General features: G+C 58.2%; 2 protein-coding genes across 12 annotated transcripts in view; one reads left to right on the top strand and one right to left on the bottom strand.

Moving 5' to 3' along the window:
* Positions 1 to 23,553, bottom strand: part of BCOR (BCL6 corepressor) — a 58,670-nt gene that overhangs the window by 15,061 nt on the left and 20,056 nt on the right. For 4 of the 11 annotated variants that reach the window (XM_025146057.3, XM_046911687.1, XM_015302080.4 and 1 more), the window contains exons 2-8: positions 13,532 to 13,662; positions 12,807 to 12,885; positions 9,160 to 11,973; positions 8,411 to 8,464; positions 7,789 to 7,972; positions 2,246 to 2,527; positions 1,485 to 1,838 (exon numbers count right to left, since the gene is read on the bottom strand). In XM_025146057.3, coding sequence (XP_025001825.2) covers positions 1,485 to 1,838; positions 2,246 to 2,527; positions 7,789 to 7,972; positions 8,411 to 8,464; positions 9,160 to 11,973; positions 12,807 to 12,885; positions 13,532 to 13,617 — 3,853 coding nt within the window. In that variant the 5' untranslated portion in view covers positions 13,618 to 13,662. Of the gene's footprint in view, positions 1 to 1,484; positions 1,839 to 2,245; positions 2,528 to 7,788; positions 7,973 to 8,410; positions 8,465 to 9,159; positions 11,974 to 12,806; positions 12,886 to 13,531; positions 13,663 to 14,022; positions 16,825 to 23,553 lie in introns of those variants that run through there. The other 7 variants (XM_046911671.1, XM_046911678.1, XM_040665145.2 and 4 more) reach the window with 7 other exon arrangements.
* On the top strand, positions 16,910 to 20,566 carry LOC121110003 (translation initiation factor IF-2-like). The gene is made up of 2 exons (XM_040665176.2): positions 16,910 to 17,809; positions 19,682 to 20,566. Exons 1-2 carry the CDS (start codon positions 17,214 to 17,216, stop codon positions 20,019 to 20,021), a joined length of 936 nt encoding a protein of 311 aa, XP_040521110.2. The 5' UTR covers positions 16,910 to 17,213; the 3' UTR covers positions 20,022 to 20,566.

Here is a 23,553-nt window from a genome sequence, read left to right as displayed (position 1 = left end):
GAAAAGCAGATTCAAAGGCTTACACTTCAGCGGGGCCAGCGAAGTGATCTGAACTCTTTCCAGAACCTCCACACAGTGGCCATCGAGGAGCAACTTAGATGGGTTTACGGTTTTATGAGAGGCTTCCAAAACCAGAAGGCTTTTCATAGCCACGGGGCGACTGAATCTCAATGCCTCAGAGAGCAGGGCATGAATGGGGCGGCATCTTTTCCTCTTTCCCAAGGTTACGTGTTAAGAGAAGACTGCCACTGCCTCGGGAGGCATTGCGGGGGAAAGCCGAGCATCCTCACACAATGCACCTCCTTGTTAGTGACCCTCGTTTAATCTCTACAAGATATCTCTTTCTGGAAGTACAAAGGAGAGCAGGAGATGGGCAGGGATGTCTGAGCGGATACCACGCTCGCCAAGGCAGCACATAAAGCAAGGGAGGAAGAGTCAAAGCTCCTTTTAAACTACATCTTGATCTTCTGCTCCATAAATCCTTTTGGAGAATCTTCCCCAACAATAAGCATCAAAGTTTGGGGTTTTCTGCAGTTAGATCACCGTAACAAGTAGAAAGATGGGCAAGAAGCTTTAGGATAGAACTGAAGCTGGCAGCTTTGCCTGCGACTGTGTTGGAGATGCCACCCAGGAACACTGTCCCCGGTGCAGGGTGACCTGGCTTCAGTCCTGCCCTTGGTGTGGGACAGCAGGACCCCTTCTTTCTGCTTCTCCCTCTCAAGGGTGTCTCAGCAATGCCACCAGCTTGATGGAGCTGCCAGCCCTGAGGGAGCACAAGCATCTCCCCGGGAGCTGCCCCACCATGGCCTCTCCCCAGGACAGGGACCGAGCAGAAAGGAGGAGAGAGGGCAGGGAAAGGGGACACAGGGGGGACAGTCAGAAACAAAGCCAAGGAAATGGGATGCCCCTTCAGGAGGTGACCCCACACGAGAGAGCCAGTGGGGCTGGGAGGATGCCTGGAGCAAAGCAGCCACGCACCTCTCGGGGAGGACGACAAGCCCAGCTCCAGCCCCAAGAGGAAGAGGCAGGGAAGCCCAGCAGTGCGCAGAGTGACGGAGACGTTGGGTTCCCGGACACACCGCTGGTAGCTGTCCCAGTGCTGCCCACCCCACCACTCCGATCCCACACCCGGACTGACAGCCTGCTCCCCACCCCGCCTCCCTCGCCCACCACCACCGTACACACCCCCCATCCCCTCTAGAGACACAAACTCCATCTCCACGTTATCTACGAGAGGGTTATTTAAAGCCAGAAGGCACACGCACGCACAAACACGTAGTTACACACACATACACAAACACATTTGCTTGTCTGCCAAGTATCAGCTACGGTGCAGCTCGTACAGAGGAGGTGTCAGTGCTTACACAAAGATAGAGAGATAGATACTTTTAAAATAAAGCTCTCGACAGTTCCTTAACATCGGTGGCAGCATGCGTCACTGTAAATGCTAAAGCCAGCGGGTTTCCCTAGTAGTCTCTGCATACCTTGTTCATTGTCACTTGTTTTGAGGGACTCTTCAGACCAACTTCTATTGCTTTTGGCCTCTGACCTTTTCTTGGTGTGCCTTTCTTCTGTGAAGTCTTTGACCTTTGCAGTGGCCTCTGGCTGAACAGCCTCAGCTAAATCTTTCCTGCTTTGCCGGCCCAACTTGCCGGACGGGGATCTCTCTGGTGACACCTGCTGCTCCCATAGTTCCCTAAGATGCTGCAGGTGACGCTGCTTTTTGGGATGGAGCCCTGTTAATTCAATGCACACCTTCAGGTTGGTCACCTCATTACAATTGGGCTCTTCTAAGTGGTTAGAGGAATTGTTTGTCATTTCCCTCTCAGGCCAGTCATCTAATGGAAAAATAACTAAAAATTAATCAAAAGGCCCCCTCAACTTAAAACAAAAGCTACATTTCACTTTCGGGGCATATAGTCTCACCGCACTATGCATTTTAAAGGTTCGCTCATTAAGGGTTACATGCACTACAGTAACTCGCACTGCTGTGGCTACAGTGTCCAAGGACTAGTGCTTTACCCGTGTATACCAGGTTTTTTATATATATGTATGTATATATACATATATACACACACAGGGCCATATATATGCATACATATATATACGTATATATAATTTTAAGTGAAATGACAGTGCTCACATTAGTAACCATCAAGTTCAAAAATGGAAACACATTAAGCCAAAGGGATGTTCCTTTCACGAGACATTCCATGAGGGAGACCACAGCAAAATGCCACCTTACCTTTGGAGCTCTTCTTCTTTTTTGCCTTTGATACACATTCATCCTGCAGCTCGTCCACAAAGCCCTCGCTTTGGCTGCCATCGTTTTGCACTCTCTCACCAGAGTGTTTACGCTTCCTGTCCAGACGCGGACATGGATGTTGGCCAATCTCTTCTGTTGGCTGGTCTTCCGCTTTGTCGTATATTGAATGTCTCTCTAAATAACATTTCTCATTTGAGAGATCTTTTTCCTCCAGAGCTTCGAGAAAGTGACCTTGGTTGTTTTCTGCATTAGCAAAGTTACCTAAAAAAGAAAATAAAGACGTAGTAAGTGCAAAACAATTCACTGTGAGAAAGCCGTGCTCTCTGATCGCTTCAATGTCATCTCTATCACCAGTTAGGGTTTGTGGGGCACGCAAGTAAACACGGACTCGTACTTCAGAACAGCTCTCTGGCCAGCCTAACCCAGCAGCTTTCTCAACCACTACGTACAAATCCCCCCAGAAGTACGTCTCTTGCTGTTGTTTACACACCAGTTGGAGAAGTACAAAACTCACACTACTTGTAGCCATAGAAACATCACAATGCAATTTTTAAAATAAAGAAACATCTTTAGATATCGAAAGCACAGACCCTTTTCAGCAAGCAGCCTCGCCCCCGAGCCTTGCCAACTAACAACCCAAGCTACACTTTGCAATGACTTTCTTTGCAAAGATACTCTCTGATTATAATAACGCGTCGTTTTCCCACTAATTCGTTAACTGCTCACTAACTTTGCTCATCGAAATGCAGATTCTGGCTTAAAAGCATTTTGTCCCTTCTGCAGATGTAAGTGGGAAACGGCGCACGCACACTCAGACACGGGAATACCACTAAGAATAGCGATGGTATTTTGCAAAAAGCACTACACGAATCCAAGGTTATAAAAAGGCTTCCTCACATAAAGCAATCAGACAGACACGATCCTTATCCTTATTTCCTTTAAAAAAAAAAAAAAAACACTCACTCAGGAAGGATTTCCAGGGATAGCGACCAGGTGAGCACTGAAAGGTGTGCTAGGATGTGGCCTGGCAAAGCAACACACAAACACTGTGCTGCCCTACTTGCTGCACCTGGTCCTCTCCCCCAAAATGTAAGGACAGACAGAGTGATTTTAAATGGATGCCTGGGTCCCAGGCCTTTCCCCAGCCACCTGCAGTCCCCGGTGCATCCTGAGCGCATCCCTCCTTCTCCCCAGGGCTGCAACTTCCTGTAGCTCTGCCAACACCCGCTGCTTTCACCATGTCCTTCAAATGCAGAAAGGGTAGGTGGGAGGAAAAAAAAAAAAAAAAAAAAAAAGCAACAATCTCTCCCTAATGAGATTTTTCTTCATCGCAACTTGGAAAAGGCTCCAAGCAGCACCCAGCAGTTTGCAGGCACCAGGAGACACCTCAGCGTTGCTTGACGCCTGCAGGGCTGTTGTATAAAACAGCAGAAGATATCTGGCCAAGAAAAATAACAACACAAGTTGACTTTTTCCAGGCATGTGTTGGGATGTTCAAGCCACTCTTCTATCTGGCAACCCCACGTCCTCCAAAACAAGACCGCGTTTGGGAAGAAGCTGGCGGGCACCTCCCAGCATAGCCCACACAGGGTCACAGGCAGCAGCAGCCTGTGGAGGCTTTGGTCGCTCTTAATCTTCGGCCTCGCAGGAAGCAGCGATCTAATTCCAGCCCACTGCCACCACAGGCGACTGCCTCCGTATTAATTCCTTCTCTGCCGGAGAAGGGAGGGAGGGCCTGGCACGGGGAGGCAGTGCCAAGATGCGAGGCAGAGGGCAGGGACGTCCGATCCGTGCTGGCTGACGGCTCTCCCCCACCGGCACTGCTGGCGGGCTGCGGAGCAATGACACGGCCAGGCCCCTGTGCTCGCTAATCCGTATTGCATAACTGCCCCGCAGAGCTGAGCGGGGCTGCGGTGCTGCACGGGGCTCATCCGAGCTCCCTGTCAAATGGGCTCCTGCGGTCTGTGAGGAGCACTGCGAGCACCGAGCCAACGGGAGGCCTGGCAGCACTTGTTTGCCCAGCAAGGACAAGGAGAAGCTGTTCGCCTTTGTGCCTTTAATCTGCCTCCCTGTATTTAGGTTGGGTATGAGGGAGAATTTCTTCTCAGAAAGAGCGGTGAGGCAGTGGCACAGGCTGCCCATAAAGGTGGTGGAGTCACCGTCCCTGGAGGTGTTCAAGAGCCACGTGGATGTGGCACTGAGGGACGTGGGCAGTGGGCACGGTGTAATGAGCTGACGGTTAGAGTAGATGGTCTTAGAGGTCTTTTCCAACCTTAATGATTCTATGAGCACAAGATCCTTTTCTCTGCCCTAGGTGGAAAACAACAACAACATGCTTTGAGCCTTCCTATCCTCATTATTCAACCAGCGAAGAGGTAGCCAGAAACAGAGGATAAATGCTGAGTTCTCATAGCAACACACCTCTATGAGCAAGGAGATTAAACTCTCAAACGCGCTCCTGCCTCAGCCCTCAAGCATCGCGACTCTCACCGCTCTATGAGAATCAACACCAACACCTCAAACCATGGCTGCTGTCCTGTGACACTACGGACGAGGGGGGCTCCTTCACACATGGCTTCTGCCCAGAGCCACATCTCAGTACACAGGCACACGAGAAGCAGTTCCACACGCGCAGCAAAAAAAGCCACGCACAAACTTTCCTTTGTTTTTTTTCCGCCTTCCTGTTGCCGTCAGCTGTTTGAGACCGGGGCCTCCCATGCAATGCAAACAAGGAAACGCATCGTCGTGTTTGAGCTGCAGCTCTTTTGTTCAAATAACATGGCAGCTAAAAACAGCGTTTCCTCTTCCCCGCAGCTACCTCGCGCTGCATTCACTTAGGCAAGGCAGCCTTTATGCATACCGGTGCCATAATGACAGCCCAAGTGCTACAACCCAGCATCCAGCACCCAGATCACGACACAGTCAGAAAGTCACCTTCAGCACCAAGTCCAGAGCATCCCACGGGTCAGAGGAAACCCAGCCGGTTTTGTGTCTTTCTCTCCAAGCATCTCTGCTCAGGAACTTCCCGGATCTGTTTCCTCCTGCCCCAACAAAAAAGCCACCGCTGTCTTCCTGCACAGCCATTTTTCCTCCTTTTTTGTATCGTGTGATGGCAATCACTGCACAGGGCATGGGACTGCGACCTCCCATTCGCCCAGGTGTACTCACAGGCCAGCAGAACAGATGAGCGGAAGGCTGCTGGGCCACGTGCACTGTGGCACCTCGCTCTGACGCTGCCCATCAGCCAACTGCAGCTTTCACTTTCACGTGCAGAAACTGCTTCAACTCTTTCCTCACGCCTTAAAACCAGGTTTTTAACCTATCGGGTCCTATTCTTCCCGGTTAAGGATTAAATGGGCAGCGTCTTCCTGCTATAAAATGAGATGAGCGGGTAATTATGCTCCTCGATGAGGAAATTCATGGCTTGCGGAATGCATTCAATCTTCCACACTCCGGTATGATTTTCAGCATCACTCCGAGAGCTGTGCTGCGCGCCAACATGCGATCATCACATGCCCGTATTGATGCGCGTGTCCATGCCAATAGCTTAAATCACTTGATCTCCGAACAATTCTCTGACTCATGACATATGCATCCTATAATTTATCGTGTTTGTGCTATGGAAATGCACCGAAGAAGCATTGCCTCAGCAACATTTACAAGTCACCTTGGCAACAAAGCAGCTTCGCCGCTGTTCTCGTAATGCCCAGGAAAACCTGAACAAGATGGGAGAGAATCAAAGCACCTCGAGTTAGAGGTGTTTAGATTTCCTCGGCTTAGATTTCCCCATACCGGGGAAGCACAACGCCTGCCTAAAATCAGGCACGAACCTCTGGCATAGCACGGTGAGGCAGCGCTGCAAAGCTCAGTGCTGCCAAGTCAGAGTAAAAGTTGAGGGAATCAGGCATCGCCTTCACATGCCTCAAAAATAAGTCAGTGTACGTGCTGCACACCTAGGCAAAACAACCATTCCCGAGGGTGCCTTAACAGAAGAGCCTGCATCCCATCGGGTGCCTCACCGAGCATCGCCTGCCGCGTTACCCAGCCTGCTGCCGGTGCACCGGCAGCAGCGAGCCGGCCCCATGCTGCAGGCACATCAGCCAGCTTTCATGCCAAACACAACAGCGTGGTTAGGAACGGGAGGAAGCGGGAAGCAAACAGCATTTCTCCCCTGATGGCAAGCGACAGGCAAAGGAGTGTGGTGTGTGTGGCCCTGCTCGGGCAGCAGTGTGCTGGGAGCTGCAGCTCGAGGCGTGCCGAGCCGCAGGCAGCCGGGGGCCTCCTGATTTATCTGCTGCTGTCCCCGGGGGCAGGAGGTGAAACACCACGATAAAAAACGTACTGAGGGCTGAATGTGCGCCTGTAAACACTGTCGGTAGCACAGGCAGGCATGCTGGAGAGGAGCTCTGATGTTTGGGGCTTATAGCTTCAGCCAAATTCTGAAATTCCCCCTCCCTAACCAGAGCACATCAGCAGCAGGGAAGAACAAACTAACACAAGACCGAGCACACTTCTGCCTCAGACACGCTGCAGCCAGCAGACTCGGGAATGGGAGACCTCCGTGAGTGACAGATTTAAGGACGTACTGTAACACCGGCCTTTGGTGAGGGCAGCCCGGGGGGGCAGGCAGCATACTGTGCGTCCTTTCCTCCTGGATCCAATCGGGGGAGTGCCAGCTGGGTGCTGCCCTTCCTCCCCGCAGCCACCGCAGCGCACTGTGATGAGGGAAATCCCGCCCAACCCTGCAGCTCAGCCTCCTCCCCAACCTGACGCTGCTCCTCTCTGACACTCAGAACCCCCTCTCGCCACCTGGCCAAGCCGACCCTCATTCACGTCGCTATTTCATGGCAGCAGTGCCACGGTAACTTGATTTAGGTGAGTAACAGAGCAAGCACGATTGACCGGCGTGCTCCCTGCCAAAACCATTAAACAAAGACCAGAACAATAATTCAAAGTTATTAAATTGCCCGAATGAATTTCCTACTGGCCTTACTCGCGCGTCCTTACCCACGGCAGTGCACACAGCCCCCAGGCCTCCCAATGCACACCCACCGACACACACACCGACACGGGCACCACGAAGCCCGCGCTGCGCTTCCCCTTGCTTAGCGATGCTTTCAGTGCAGGTTTTCTTTCTTTTTTTCTTTTGGAGCAGTTAAAAACAAAGTAGCAGCAGGGGGAACCAATCCTTTCCTTAATTACTTCGTAAAAGAAAACCAATTTGGAAACTGATGGAAGCCAGATGCTTACCAACAGTTCCCAAAATAAGCAGCGATTTTGCCCGCAGAAAGCAAAAAAAGCCAACACCAGCTATTTACTGATGCTTCCCGCCTCCAGCTCTCCATCCCCAGCACCGCGCACCCCCGGGGCCAGACAGAGCCACGAGATCTGTACAACTCGCACATACCCTGCACCAACCAGCGGCGCGGCAAGACACGGAGGTCACCCCATGCCAGTTCTGCCCGAGCTGCTGCGGCACAGACACACAGACACACTTCCGAAAGCCATCGAAACGCGCTTACATCTGTCACTGTCATTTTGGTCAGCAATGGCATCTTCCAGAGCGACAGGCTTTGGCTTCTTTTCACCGCTTCCTTTCAAGTTTTCCCAGTCTGCCTGGCTGAATCTGCAGACCTCTGAGTCTTTGGTAGCTGTTTGGCCTTCTCTCTCTTTCATCTCCAACTCTGAGAAGCGCATCATTGCACGCTAGAAAGAGAATTGATAAGAAAAAAAAGTCTTGCGATAAAAGCGCCTTCATTTACCTTACCTTCCATGAAAGTATTTCCAAAGAAAAAGCTGAGCCAGACAGTTAGCGTTAGAGTTTTAAGCACCTGACTTGTCAAACAGCGTTCTAGCATCGATACGCAAACAGCCACACAATTCTTTCTTAGATAAGCGTATATATATGCATATATATATATTTATATATATATAAACGTATATAAAACGAAAACATTCCAATTTGGAGGTAAAAGGAGACAAAAACAAAAAGAAATTTAAAAAAAAAAAAAAAAAACAACAACACAAAACTGTACAATGAATAAAGACGACCATGGCCCACAAACTTCCCTCTGTGTATTTGGAAATGAAATTTAACTCAAAGGTTTATGTAAGAGTCTAGTAATAAAAATTGGAAGAACTGACCTCACAGTAAGCAGCAGGTAGACATAAAATACTGTCCTCTTGTAATCCTTCCATCTATGTAATTAAAATGGGCACTCAATGGATCATTTAGATAATTTCATCCATTTTTATAAGCATCAACCACTTCTTTTCTTAACAATGCAAAACAATTTGGCTTAACTCATCCGTTCATTAAAAGTAAAATACCTTAAGGCTATTCCTACACGCTATCTCTCTGCCATCCCTCAGCATCAGCCTCGGCGCTGCCCCTACTCCTGACTACTCGCTCGCGCGGTGGAACCGTAGCGCAAGCCCCACTCCTCCATGGCCGCTCTCCTCCGCACCGCACGGCACGCCTGGCATACTAATCACAACTTGGGACACACTTTGCTAGCTGGCACTGCCGGCCGAGGCAGAGATTACAGCCACCGCTAGTGCTGCCATAGCATGCGCTGCATTCCTGCTCGACTCCCCTCCGCAACTGCAAACACATTTCATACATACATTAACATTTCTAGCAGGTCTTATTAAGAGCCCTTTAAAACTTACTCGTGCATACATACATGAAAGTCATACATGCTATTCTTTACGCAACCTCGCTTTAATTAACAGGCTTCTAGCGCTACATAAAACCACTCCTGACAAGCACGCCCTAGCGAAAGAATCCCTGTACTTCCCCACCTGCGCTGCTGATACCAACTGTAATACTTGACTGCGACTTACTGCAGAGAAATAATGGCAAGCGCCGCGCGTTGCACCGCGGGACTCACCTGTAGCGCCCGCTGCTCCCGGCTGAGCTGACTCGAGTCCGCGTACAGCTCGGTCGTCACGCACTTGAACCGGTCACCTACGTAACCAGCAGAGTTCGCGATGCGTTTTGCCAGTTTGGATGGCTTGGGTTTCAATATTTTGCCATCAGCAGAGTCTGCGTCATCGGGTCCATCTTTGGTATAGGTCTGGTTGGGTTCGAGGCTGGGCTGAGCGGTGCCCAAGCAGAACTGCTTGGCGTCGTCCTGCGCTTTGCCAAAAGTCAGCGCGGGGCCGTCGGTCTCGTGGGCAGCCTCCAGGAAGGCAGGCGCAGGCTGGAGGGCCACTCTCTCTTTGCCTTGGACAGCAGATAGGTCTTCTTTCCTCAAACCGAACAATGCCGAGCCTGGGGCTTGCTTAAAGTTATAGCTGTCGTGCAGATCGCTATTCCTTCCAAACTCAAGAAAATCTCTGTGCTGAGATGCCTGCTCTACCTTGTGCTTCGTCGGGTCGTTAGCCTGACCGCCGCTCTCAGCAGCGAAGCCAGCTTTTGCTAAGCTTGCCTCGCTTTTAGAGTCCTGCTCGTCCCGCAGGAGCTCTGGGAAGAGATGCTTGTCGCTTTTGGAGGAGCTCTTGCCGTGGCCAGACCCCTGGTGTAACTTCACCATCTTATCGCTGGACGCAACCTCGTAGTGCACCTTGCCACCAGCCTCCAGCAGCTCAGGAAGCCTGCCGCGCAGCGAAGGGTCCTCATAGCGTGCCCGCTCGTGGGACCGCGACCTCCGCTCCGCCTTCTCCTCCTTGCCCATCTCCAGCGCCGAGTGCTGCAACAACATGGGGTGCACCATCCCCATGCTCAGCGCGTCCTGGTAGGTCATGAACTCACTGCGGCCAGCCGGGAGGCTGTATGGGAGGCCAGGCTTGGGAGCCAGGTGGCCAGGGTAGAGGCTGCCGTTGGGCAGCAGGACCGGGTGCGGGTAGACATGCCCCTTGGTGTGCAGGGACAGAGGGCTGATGGCCAGGCCCTCCGGGACAGGGTACGGGAGGTAACTCCTGGGGTAGGGCAGATGTGGGGAGCGGAACGCCTCGTTGGGTGGCAGGAAGATGGGGCTGGAGGCCAGGGTGCTCTCGGTGGCTTTGAAGCCGGCTTCCTGGCCGCAGGGCTTGGTCACCTTATTGCTGTGCTTGGCCGAGGCGGCCAGGGGCTGCCCGACGTGCTGTATGACTGAGGCTGTGCTCTCCGCGCCACTCCTGGCCGCCTTGGCGCAATCTGCGTTGGCGTTGGGAGCTGGCGAGGCCGAAGCCGGCCGTCCTCCTGCCGGCACCGTCCCTGACACGCTGCCCACCGCCGCCTCCGTGCCGCCCATCCTGGGGCAGGAGGAGCTCCGTTGCTGCGGGATCACCCAGTCCAGCGCCTTGTTCTTCAGCGTGACGCTCTTGCCACTCTCCTCACCGGGGCCGGGCCCAGGGACGATCCAAGAGGAAGGTGCCGTGCTGATGATCTCGGGCCGGTAGATGGGACAGGTCCCAGGGGAAAGGGTCTCCTTCTGGGCATCGCCCCCTGGCAGCAGAGGCCCACCTCCCCCCCGGCCATGCACCAGTACCGTCGGTGGCATTTTTTTCATATGCTCCACTTTCCCGGCACCTTCAGCATCAACAACCTTTGCCGATAAGTCCAGGGGCTTGTCAGTGACATCCTTGGCCGGGGCCTGCTTCTCGAGCAGCGGGGGCGAGCGGCCGTCCTTCCGCTCATGGCTGGCCTTCCTGGCATGGGGCACCGCCTGTGCTGGCCCTTCAGCAGCCTCACCGGCCTTGGGCAGCTTGCCGTTGGGCAGCCGGGCAGGTGGGAAGTCGCCACCCACGTTCAGGTAGGGCTTGGGGAGCGGGACGGAGGAGGAGGGCGACGTGGCGATGCTGGGGAAGTGTTTGTGGAACTCGGCGTAGGCATCCCCCACCTGGGCGGGCAGCGGGAGGCGAGGGGACGGCCGGGGCGAGTGCGGCAGCAGGAGCGCAGGGTCGGGCGCCAGGCCACTGGGCGCCGGCTTGGCGGCGGGGACGCGGGGCTGCTTGCTGTTCGGCAGGTGTGGGTAGGCGTGCGTCTCGACCGGCGCGCCAGGGCTGACGCCCATCTTCCACGACAGACCCTTGTCCGGACAGTGCACCAAGGGTGGGATGGCTGGGGACGCCGAGGCAGCCGAGATCCTCATGGGTGAGGCGAGCGAGGAGGGGATGTGGGGGGTAACGTAGTGGGAGGGGGGCAGGTAGAGGAAGCGCTCACCGTTGGTGCAGACGGGCGAGTAGGTCAGGTGCTGCGGCAAGCTGTAGGTGGACTGCTGAGGTAGCAACGCCTTGTACATGTTCAACGAATACTTATTTGGTGAGTCAAGAAAAGGGTAGATGGTGGGCGTCGCGCCCTCCATGTAGGGATTCACCCAGGGGAGCCGCAGGTAGCTAGCACCATTGACGCCCAGAGGGCTCTGCTTGTCGCTCGCGGCGCGGTCCAAGCCCAGCGTTTCTCCCGTCGGGACTGAGTTTTTTTGTATTCCAGGGGGCGTTTTGTAGATAGCGCTGAAGCCATTCGGGCCTTTTCCAGAGACAGCTGCGCTTTCTACTGCCTCGGGGGCATTAGACTTAAACTGTATCTCTGGGTTTCTTTCAGGAGTAAATCCGAGACCGGTTATAGAACCTGTAGCATCCCGCGACTTTTCAGAGCCAAGTCCACACAAGCTGGAATAGACAATGCTACTAGGGACCCTGAGTCCTTCTCGCATAAGTCCAGACCTGTCCATGCTCAGAGCTGCCAGACTGTCAATGCGATGGGCTGTAGTTGCATCCACCTTCACAGAAGGAGAAACAGGTTACTCGTGCACTCTGATAAAAAAGGCTACCACACATACGCTGTCATTTTGAAGAGAACCACCACCAAGGCAAGCGCACACTGAAAACGTACAGAGGATGGCCACGCTGGATGATATGAGAAGCCATAGAACAAAACAGACCACCACAAACATTAATAAAGATCTCTCTACATCTCCAATTCATCGATCAAAAACTAAAGCTTGAGGATTCAGAGCCCAAAAAGCCCAAACGTGCTCAGAGCCAGCGCTTAGCAGACGCCGGCTCCCGGCCTCCAGCCCTGTCCACTGACAACGAGGCTGGGAGCACGGAGAGCAGAGCTCAGGGGAGAGCTGGGAGGACAGGAGGGAGAGCCTCCTCCTTCCTCCTCCTCTCTTCCTCCTCCAGGATCTCCCCTTCCTCCACAGCTTGACTGCAAGGCATCTGAGCACGCAGAGCAGAGCCAGGTCAGCCATCGCTTGACAACAAGGTGCTGAACTTCTCCGCTCGCTGCTCCCCACACTCTCTCAGAGGAGGAGACCGTCAGCTCTGGTGCTCAGGGACTACATGAACCGCTTGTGGTAGACGTAGCGGTGTGCTGCGTGGCATTACTCATAACGGAGCGAGAGGAGGATGAAGTCATACAGTAGCGCACACCACAAATTCAGAGCCAGGAGGCTAATGAGACAAACAAGCAAAGTCCCATTGCACCGTTCCACAGGCTCAATCCCTACGTGCCCCTGCAACAGAACGGTGTTTGAGTCGCCTCTCCACATGCAGCATGCGGGAACACCGGCAGGTGGGGAGGACAGATGCGACAGCAGTCATTTCTTACCACACTGTGATTCAGGTGGTTTTCTTCCCTCAACTCCAGTCTGCTTTTTGGTGCATCGCCATCGTTAACTGGGATTTTCCTATTAAGAAACAGAAGCTTGTTACTGGAAAGCACCCCACACGCTTTGCAATCAGCCCAAGGTTGTATATTACAGCAGCCCCATCCTATATTGTATTTAGCTGTCTACGCGCAGTGACTGCTTTATCAAGAAAGGACCGTTTGAGAACAAGAACACACTGAGCCCACCTCGGGGCAGCCTCTTGCAATGCCCACTTTTTTCTTTCCCAAGAAAAAAATACACCATTTTAAACACGCCTTTTCCGTGTACCACCCATACATGCTGCAACGGAGAAAATTAAAACACACACACTAATGTCATACGACTGTCAGCTGTTCTGTGCTAAAGAGGGGGCTGCACACATCTGTGCCATAGCAGTGCTGCAGCACTGGGACTTGTTATCACGGCAAGCACCGATAAAGAACATACCTTAGTGCCAAATTTCAAATCCCGGGGATAAAAACCGCTGACATGCGGCAGAAGGAAAGTTTCATCGTTACCCCAAAGAACTCCCTTCAATCAAAGCACTTAAAGGCACACATCACTTCCATCAGACATCAGCGCCCGCATCGCCTCCGCCCCCGGCACCCAGCTGATCCCTGCGCAGGAGGCAGCAAGCGCACAGTGAGGCCTCGGCTGCACAACTTGCAGCAGCTTAAATATTTACCTGTCCTCATTAATTCCACACATGCGGACCCTCTCATTGCTCATCCAGCTATGAACGTTGCCATACAGGGGGGTTGCAGAAAGCATGACGTCTCCTTAAAAAATCGCTGCTTTTCTTCACGGTTTTATATTCTATTAAAAAAAAAGGAAGGGGGGAGGAGGGGGGGAGGGGGGGGGAAAGGAAGAAGAAAGTTGAGCAGATTTGTCTGGGAGGAAATGCAAACATCAGAGCGGAGCGGGCGGCCTCCCTCCGGGTCATTAATAATGAATACCGCGTTGGTGCGGGGAGCGCGCTGCCTCCGCCAACCGCTAAGGGAGATACCCTGCAATAAAGGAGCAAATTGAGGGCATTTATAGGTCAGAGGAGATGGATCTTTTCCCCAGCGCGCGTCCAGAAAATTAAGTACCATTCCGGGCTATCGACAAAGAAAACTTTCCCCGGCGCGTTCAATCGGAGCACGCTGCGGCTCACACCGGCACCCAAACACCCACCTCGGCGGGGCCGGAGCAACGGGCTCCCAAAGCAGGCCGGGGCTGGCCACAGCAGATGAGAGGGCGAGAGGCAGCCACGTCCCCACAGCCGGCAGTGAAGGGAATGCCTCTCCCTCCCACCGCCACCTCCGCTCGCATTAAATCCTGCTTTGCTGCATGAGCGAAGTGTCAGGACAAGCTGCGTTTTATTAACAGGATTAGCGCGGCGCATGATTTATTCCGGCGCAAGATTTTAATTGCTCTTCGGAGCTCGAGTTGTCGCTTTCGACCGCGCTTCAGCCCGCATCCCGCTGCCGAACGCCGGGTTAAGAAGTAGGGGGAGCCTTAATGCACAGGATATCCCTCGGCTCTTCCTCTCTCGCAAAAATAGAAGCCCGCGAGCGGGCGGCTCGGCGCGCACAGGGCTGACCGCGGGGAGCTCGGCGCGGAGCGTCTCCCACCGCACGCAGCTTCCCCGGCAAACTCATTTCCTTTGTTAGGCTCCGGGATATGCAAATGACGGCTTTGGCATTTAATGGGGAAGAATCCCAGATTGCGCCTCAGCACAATACTTCGCACACGTGGGGAGGGATGGAAGGGCCCGAGCGGCGTTCGCTCCCCAACACTTCCCTCTCCCCTCGGAGCGGCCTTTTGTGCAGAACTCCGCGTCTGGAACAAATGTATATTAATGGCACGGCGCCGTGACCCTCCTCTCTCCGGCACCGTTCGCTCTCTAATAACGAAGCCCACAAAAATCGCTGCGAGGAAACAAAAATCTGCGGAGATTACAGACCGCGCTATCATTCAGAAGGAGTTATTTCACTGCAAAGACGGTTTCTGGACAGATTTACTGGTTTCCAGATGCGCCGCTCGTAATGTTTTCAATAGAGGCAGCAGCAGCATGGCTGGAGTGATTTAAGGCTTTCCGTACGGCTGGTGGCCGCACCGCTGGGAGCCTCGCACCCCACTCCTTTTGGGGCCAGCTCCGGGCTTCTCCCCGGACGCGGATGGCTGAGATAAGGTGCAGCGCCTGCACTGGGGCAACTAACGAAGCACAGAACTGCACCGGAAGACAGGAGCCTCCTGCACCAGAGCCCTTTGGGGCGCGGGGTCACCAGCTGCAGCCCGATCCCCTAAAGCCACCCCAGGCACACACGTGCGCTCGGCACCCCGTGAACTCTATGTGAACCGCGACGGGGTAGAGGTCCGCCGGTGCCAGTCCTCGCATCACTGCAGCTGCACCTCTGGTCGCACCCCTTCGTCTCCTCTCCTCCCATCCCGGGGGTGCCCGCAGCGCTACAAGGAGGGCAGCGCTCCTCTATTTATACCCGCCTTCCGCGGGGGCGGCCCCGTTACGAAACCCCGACGGCAGGCAGGGCGGTGCGCAGCGGGGAGAGCAAGGCCGCGTTCCTCTCTCCCCCCCTCCCCCCCCTCCCCTCCTCCTTCCCTGCCTCTGTCCCCTTCCTCCTCCTCCTCTCCCCGCTGCGCACCGCCCGTCCCGGAGCGCCGCAGCCCCCGGAGCGCGACCGGCATTTCCTCCGGGAGGTGCCTGCCCGATAGGGCCCTCCGCGGCTAAATATAGGCGGTGATGCGCGACGGGGGGAGGCGCGCGGGGGGGCGAGAGCGAAACGCGCACACGCGGTTCCGCAGCCCTGCCGCCGTGTGAAACCAGCTGTGAGCGGCGCCTGCAAGCACTGACCTGCACGCAACGCCGTGCCGAGCCCAGCCGGGAGCGCCCGGCCCCGCACCGCAGGGGCAGGCGGGGGCACACCGCGCTGCTCGGGCGGCGGATCAGAGCGGGGAGCGTTCGGGTCTCCCTCGCAACGTCAACAGACTTTTGGCAGCCGTCGACGCCAGCGGCAGCACCAAGTTTTGTTCGCGCGCTCTTGGCGTGGAAACGAGAAAAACCCGGTGCCGGGCGGCGGCGGGAGAAGGAAGGCGATTCCTCGCGGCCCCGGGAGCCGGGCGGGGGGCGGCCGTCGAGGGGGGCAGGACGGCCGTCGGGGCCGCGGCGCGGGGAGCCAGGAAGCGGGGCGGGCGGAGCGGCGCAGCGGCGCACGAGTTCCCTTCTGGCGCCTTTCCTCTTTCCACCTCCAGCCCCGCCTGGCTGCCCGCCAGTTTCCACTGCACAACCTCGGGGCCGGCGGCAGCGCTGCGGCTGGGGGGGGTGGCTGGGGGGGGGGCGGTAATCGAGGGCGGCCCCAGCGCTCGGTTCCAGGCCGCTGGAAGGATCATTGGTAGATTTGCGCAAATCCCGGCGTGGGGAGAGAGAAGCGATCGGGGACTCGTAGCGATCTCCTTCGATTAGCCCTCATCTGGAGTTTGATTTAAAGGGCAGCGCTCGGGCGGTATTTATAAGCTTAAATGCGGGCGGCTGCTCAGAGCTGCGCTGAGGCGCTGCCTTCCTGCCTCGGGTCTCAGTCCCCTGTCTCCAAGCCCCGGCAGCGGGCAGCGAGCTGGCATCGGCCGCGTGCTCAAACGGGGGGGGTTGGGGGGTGGGGGGGTGGGAAACGGCCGTGCTTTTTCAAAATAAACGGTAAGAATAGGGAAAATATCGCCGGTTATTTTGCAGCCTCCTCGCGGCATCCCCGCCAGCCACACGTTCCAGAGCCGGAGGAGGAAGCCGCAGGCTCGAGAGCCGCCGCTCGGCTCCGCGGATTAGAGCACGAGTGTGACCTTTACCCGGGACGTGTGGCATTTCATTTAAGCGCAGCGCCCGGCACAATGCGCCAGCGAGATCGCTAACCCGATTGGAAATCCACCTCGAGCCGTGCGCGGCTCCGCTGCGGGTCCCGACGTGAGGGCTCCGCCGCAGCCCTCCCCCCGCACCATCACGTGTCGGACGGCGGCCGGGACTCGCCGCCGGGTAAACACGGGGCTGGCCGGGGGGGCACCGCGCCGCGCCCGGCTCCGGCCCGGCGGGGAGATTTCCCCCCCCCCCGCCACCAACACACACACACACACACACACACACACACACACACACACACGCTCGCGGTGGCCCCGGGGAGGGAAGGAGGGAGGGGCGGTGCGCGCCCCCCCGCGCCGTCTGTCACGCCTTGGCCCCGCACAGGCAGCGCCGGAGCGGCAGCAGCGCTTTCCCCTTTCCCATATGCCGCGAGGCGAATCGTCGCGCTGCTCTCGGCGCCGGTTACGGCCAAAAAGGGAGGGGAAAAAAAAAAAAAAAGAAAAAAAAGAAAAGTTTTCAATTAATGATAAGCTCGGGGACCGGGGAAGGGGGCGGGGAGGCGGCCAATAAGAACGGAGAGGCAAAATGGCTGCGAGCCCTCGGGCGGCCCTGCCCGCCCCCGGCCCGCGGGGAGGGAGCCCCGGGGAAGCCCCGGCCCGATCCACTCCGCTCCGCTCCGAGGGGCGGCCCAGGGCCGGGGGTCCCCGGCTCCGCGGCGAGGAGCGCCCGAGGACTGCGGGGACGCCGCGCCGGCGGCACCGCGCCGGCAGCCACGACGCCCCCCCCGGCCCCGGAGCGCCCCGCGGTTCCCCGCACGCCCCGCCGCAGCGCTCCGGAGGCGGCGAGGAAGGGGGAGCGCAGATCGGCGAAGCCCGGCTCCCCCCTCCTCCCATCCCCCGGCGGCAGCGCGGCCCCCTCCGGCCGCCCACCCGCCGCGGCATCTCCCCGCCCGGCCGCCCGCGCCATTTTAGAGGCGCACACACACGCGCTCGCCCACGCTCGCTCGCACACACGCACGGAGCGAGGTTTCCGCCGGAGCCAACGGCACGGCCGGGCCCGCGGCGGGGGGGCGGGGGAGGGGAAGCGGAGCGGCGCTCGCACGGCCCCGCGGCACCGCAGGTAACGGAGGGCCGCGGGGAGGGAGGGAGCGCTGCCCCGCGCGCCCCCGCCCCATTAACCCGCCGCGCCCTCGGCGCCCCGGGAGCGCTCATTGTGGCCTTTATCCCGGACGGCTTTAGGCTTTTCAGGAGGGCGAGCGAGAGAAAAGGGGGGGGGGGAAGAGAAAGAAAGCGAAAAAATATAAAAGAGAAAACCCCCCGAGCCAGCCCCTTCCCCCGCCCGCCCCCATTGTTCGGCCGCGGGAGGCCGGGCGGTGGGCGAGCGCAGCGCCGGGTCGCCATTCCCGGCTGCGCCCCGCTGGCCTCCCCACGTCCGTCCCCCCCCCCCGTCTGTCACAGCAACTTCAGGGCTGGGGGGGGGGGGGATCCCCCTCCCCCAGCCCCCACGAAGAAAGAACTCCGTGAGAGTTGGACCGAAGGCCGCGCTCCCCTCCGCAGCGCTACGCTCGCTACGCGGCCCGGTTGCCCCCCCCCACGTCACACCCCGCGGCCGTTCGCGGCTGTCCGCCCTCCGCTCCCCTCGGGGCCGCCCCGGCTCAGCGCTCCCAGCCCCGGCCGCCGCCGCACGCCGGGCGGGGGAGGCCCCCCCGCATCCGTCGGGGACGTTGGGAGATATTGATCACGGACGCCTTCATTTTGCATAATTGCGGCTGACAGGGCCTGTGGTTCCCTCATTTACGGAGCAACAGCTTCGAGGGGCTGATGGATGGGGAGCGGCTCCCTCCGCTCTCCCCCCCTCCCCCTCCCCACGCCCCCCCCGGCTCCACAGCCCCACCGGGCCTCCGCGACTCCTGCGGCAAATGGCCGGCACGGCACGGCTCAGCACGGCAACGCTTGCTCAGCATAGCACGGCTGGGCACGGCTCGGCTCGGCTCCGTTCAGCGTAACGCAGCTCAGCAGGGCACGGCTCGGCTGAGCATAACACAGCTCAGCACGGCACGGCTCAACACGGCACGGCTCAGCACGACACGCTGCTTTCCCCAGGGCTGGCTCAGCCCTCAGCTTATGAAAAGTGCTTGTGAAGTTGGGGCTTATCCTCCCTTTTCTTTCCCTCTGCCTCTCTCTCTCTCTCTCTCTCTCTCCCCTCCCAACAACACACCACCACACAAACAAACAGCTCGGTTTCTCCTAAACAACACGTAAGAATTAGCCTCGCCTCGAAGTTCAGGTCGGGCTCACAGCGCTAACGTTTCTCCCAGCTGGGAAATGCTTCCCGAGCACTTCTGGAAGCGCTGGCCATTCCCCGGCCACGGGAGCGAACATCTCTGCAGCCACGTATCCCAACCCCGCATCACCTTCTGCACCGTCCTGAAGGCGCAGAAGGGCAAAGAAAAGAAAGGAAGAAAAAAAAAAAGTGCGTGGGGGGGATAGGGGAAAGAAACCCCGACCAGAACGCTCGGCTTTTCCGGTAAAATAAAGAAAGAAAACAGGGAGAAAAAAAATAAAGAGCGAAAGTTGCCGTGCGCGCCGATGCCCCGCGGCGCAGAACCCCCGCGCGGTGCCGGCCCCGCTCCCACCGCGCCGCTCCGCGCCGAGACAAAGCCGCGAACGGAGCGCGCTGCAGATGGGCGGCGATGGGTTTGTGCCGCCGCTCAGAGCTTTAATTACTCGTTCTTGATCCGCGGGACTACGACACGACACCGCCAAGGTTAAAATGCCCTGAACGGCTCTGAGCAGATGTGAACGAGTTGGCAGACGCGCAAATGAGGTCTGCCTCTAAGCATGATAACAAGTGACTAATACATTGCATATCGCTGAAAGAAAATTATTTTTCTCTAATTTGCATTAGCTTTTTCTCGTGGTTTTTTTTTTTTTTCCCTTTTTTCCTTCCTTTTTTTCTCTTTTTTTTTTTTTTCTCTTTTTTCTCCCTTAGGCCGCCGACATTCCCCGCTCAGAGGCTGCAGCGTAATCCCTGCCAACATCGCGCCTTCGGACGCGGTGGAAGGAGGCAGGGATGGGATGGCGGTGTTGGGGCCGTGCGGCCCTGTTTACGTGTGTGCCTTTGCTCCCAGGCGGAGCGCGTTTCGCAAGCGGTGTTCCTGCACGTGTCACACCAACACCCCGGCAGAGGGACGGGGGCTAAAATGCTTGCACTAAAATGGAACCGGAGCGCTTTCACCGCTGACAGCACGGCATCCCCCGTGGAGAGCCGTGGGGACGGCCAAGGCCAGAAGGAAAAACAGCAGCACGTAAAGAGGACTGGAGAAAGATAGATGAAAGAGTGGGGGGGTGAGCGTCCCCCGCCCTCCTCGCTTCCCACCCCAAAGCTGCCTCGTCAAGAAAAGACCATCATAAAGAGAAAAGGCCCCGGTATGTGGAGGTCACCCGCTATATAGAACAGAGTGCTCTGCTAGGGAGCAAAACGGTGTCACGCGCAAATGTAGGCCAGGACCCAGTTCTGTGTGCTCCCTCGGGTTTCCCGAGGCTCTTCCACGAGGGCCGGGAGAGCGCTTTGGGTGCAGAAGCAAACTTCAGGAGCGGGCAGCGTTTTGTTCCTTATGCCTCAAATAGGCGTATGGCTGTAAATGCGCACGGACGCATCTAAGAGCGGGCTGAGCAGAGGCTCCGATGAGCGCCCCGCAGCTCAGGCACCGACGCCGCGGCAGCGTTTTGCCCAGCACCGCCGGCTCCGGGGGTGCGGCCCGCCCGGGTTATCTCGGCTGCAGAGCGATCCCAGGAGGCCGACACAGCTCCTCCTCCCGCAGCACGTGCTCCGAAGGCAAACACGCACCGCACCGCCCGCGCCTCACGGCTCCGCTCCCGCACGGCCCCCGCACGGCCCCCGCGGCTCGGCGAGGGCCGCTCCGGGGCAGCCGGGGATTTCCCGGCCTTGGAGGGGGAGGGGGGGGGGGGCCCGCCGCTGCCGTCCTTCCCGGGGGCCGGGAGCTGCCTCTCCTCCCCCCCCCGGGAACCGCTGCGGCCGCGGCAGCGCTTTGTGTGCGGGTGCCGGAGAGGCGCGGGCCGTTCGCGCTCCAACAGCTGTCACATTATTTGCGCTGGCCGTAAACAGCCTTCGCGTTCCCCCCCCCTCCCCTTCGCCACATAGTTAAACCCAGACTAACAATCCGCAGCTCGACATCAAACCAACAACAGCAGCATTGTGTCCGCCCTCGCCTCTCTACCACCGTCTCCCGCAGCTGGTTCGCTCCGAACGAGGAACCCCCCCCCGCCCCGAGCACCGACCGGGGGCCGGGCGGAGCCTCGCCGCCCCCCCGCCCCCGGCAGCGGCCCCGGGGCCGTCCCCGAGCCCCGAGCGCACCCAACGCTGCGCCCTTCCCCGCGGAAGGGAGACGACTGCCAAAGGAAAAGCAGCGCCGACCCAAAGCGCGTGGCACGCTCGGCGTCCCGGTGGCACCGCGCACCCGCACCCAGCGCTGCGGTGGCGGTGCGGACGGGGCCGGGGTCTGCCGGCCCGTGCCTCCCGCCCCGCGCTCACTCGTCGCTCTATCAGCGACAAAAAGTTGGCGAGGTGGAACTCGCTGAGCGGCAGCGAGGGGAAAATAAATCAGTTCCGGGAAGTGCTTCCTCGCCCGCTCTGACACCCGGCGCTGCCCAAACGACACGTCTCTACAAGGAAACTGCAGAGGGGTGAATTTCTCTGAAACGCTCCCGTCGCACCGAGTCCTGGCGCACGCCTTCCCCGTGTTTACACTCGGGTTTGGAAATGGCAGCGGCACGGGGGAAAAGCCGGGTTGCACGGAGCCTCCGCCTCATCCCCTCGCCATCCCGCCCCAGCGCGGTGGATCTCCCACCAGTGGGATGATGCATCTCCCACCAACGTCCCCGCTGGATCCACCGCCCGCGCGCAGCCCCGGCTCCGTGCCGTTGGCCAGCCGCTGCCTCTCCGCAGCGAGCAATCTGCTGGCCTGGTGGAAACCACCGCTCGCAAAACAATGTCAGCAAAGGCTTCGCCACGCTCGTGAGAGAGCGGCGAGTCGTGCTACCGAGGCTCTCTCAGCACAAAGGCTTTTAGAGGAAGAGGAGAAGCGAGAGAGGGAGAAGGGGGAAAGAAAGAGGGAGGGCTCTCGTGTTTCAGGGCCGCTGTCCCCTGGGAACCCAGAACCAAGTGTAGCTTCAATCAAATGCTGACTTCTCCTCCGGGAGCTCGGTCGGAAACCTGATCTCGCCAGCTCCTGCCTGCCTCCGCGCATATAGGCTGCCTTTTCTTTCATACCAGCAATTTGTATAAAGAGGAGAGCCAATACGGTTTATTGCGAGTGAGACCTCGCGGTAGCGGATCTAGAGAGAGATTGCTGGAGCTAAAATAAGACAACCTTCAAGCTGCCTGCTCGGGGCAGGCCACAGCTCTGCCTCCCCAGCTCCCATGCACGGCTCTGCGGCACTGCAAGGCCCGGTGCGGCCTCCCGCGTGCCTCCCAAGCCCCGTGTCCTCCAGAGCTGGCAGCAGCGCCCCGGGTTGGGTTTTTGCACAATGCCAGGTTGCGCTTCCATTCAAACGTTCAGCCCTGGAGGTCGCTTCCTGCTCACAAGAACTGCTCCGGCTTCCCCTGCTGCTGCAACTTCAGGCGGAGCGGTTCCTCTCCGTGGGAGTGCCGCCGTGCCCTTGGGCACAGGGCTGCCCTGGCACCGCAGAGCATGGCACAGCACGGCGTGGAGGTGTGCCCGGGGAAGGAGGACGAGCCCTCTTGGCACAGCGCGGCGTAACTTCTCGCCAGGCTGCTTCGTTCCGCGCGGGGCTCCGCTCGGCCCCTTTGCGCCTGACTGCTGACGTTGGGGGAAAGGAGCACAGGGATGGGAGCCAGGAGGACCCAGCCCCGGGCAGAGCTCCTCCTGGCACGGCTCAGCCTCCCGCTGCTGGGGGTGAGTGGCGGAGGCTTAGACGCGGCACAGCAGGCGGGGGCGTGGGAGCAAAGGGGACCGCCTGGAGCTCAGGGATCCCTGTGGGATCTCTCCATAGCCAAGGGCTTTCACGTGAGGAAAGTCCGGTTCACGGAGGGGATGTGCAGAAAGAAGGGGAGCCCCGCACACCCCTCTCCGTGTCGTTAGCGAGTTTTCTGGGATTCCACTCATCCGTCCCTGCCTGCCTCGATGCACAAATGCCACCTGGAGCCGCAGCACCCCCAGCCCTCCCACAGACGGGCAGACCCGTGCCAAGCGCCGGCCGCAGCGCTCCCTCCCGGAGGAGGAGATCTGACTTTTCCACCCGACGATGCAGGCCCGACTGTTTTGCAATATGCAAATCCCGGAAGGCGCACCGGGCCCCAAGGTGAGGCATTCCCCAGCGCCGAACGAACGCTCGGAGAAGAGCCGGGGCAGCGCCGCGCGGAGCACAACAGCGCAGCAGCGCGCGGAGCACAACGGCGCGGCGCGGCGGCGGCGGCTCCCCAGGCACCGAAGCGCGCAGCGCCCCGTGCCCGCCCACAGCACCCGGAGCGGCGCAGCGGCAGCGCACGGAGCGCCGGGGCAGAGCCGAGCGCAGAGCGAGCGCAGAGCGCAGCCCGCGGCCGCCGCTCGCCCCTCCCGGCGGGCGGGCGCAGCACAATGCCGGGCCCCCGGCCCCCCCCCTTCCCCAGCGGCCTATTGAGCACACTCGGCTCTTTATCCTCCCGATTCCCAGCGCGGCTGGTGGATTCTGTGCTTTCCACTTTAATTGTCTTATCCAAATAAAGCTTTGTTTTCCTTAGCGCCACAATCCCAACATTCAGCCCCAGATTTCCATTGGACAGAGGAGATATTTTATTCGGCGATTGTTCCGCCGGTCGGGGCTTACACGGCGCAGCGCCGG

The sequence above is a fragment of the Gallus gallus genome, chromosome 1, assembly GCF_016699485.2.
Source record: "Gallus gallus isolate bGalGal1 chromosome 1, bGalGal1.mat.broiler.GRCg7b, whole genome shotgun sequence".
Taxonomy (NCBI): domain Eukaryota; kingdom Metazoa; phylum Chordata; class Aves; order Galliformes; family Phasianidae; genus Gallus; species Gallus gallus.
The sequence above is the reverse complement of the archived record's forward strand: the minus strand, read 5'-3'. Positions and strand labels throughout refer to the sequence as shown.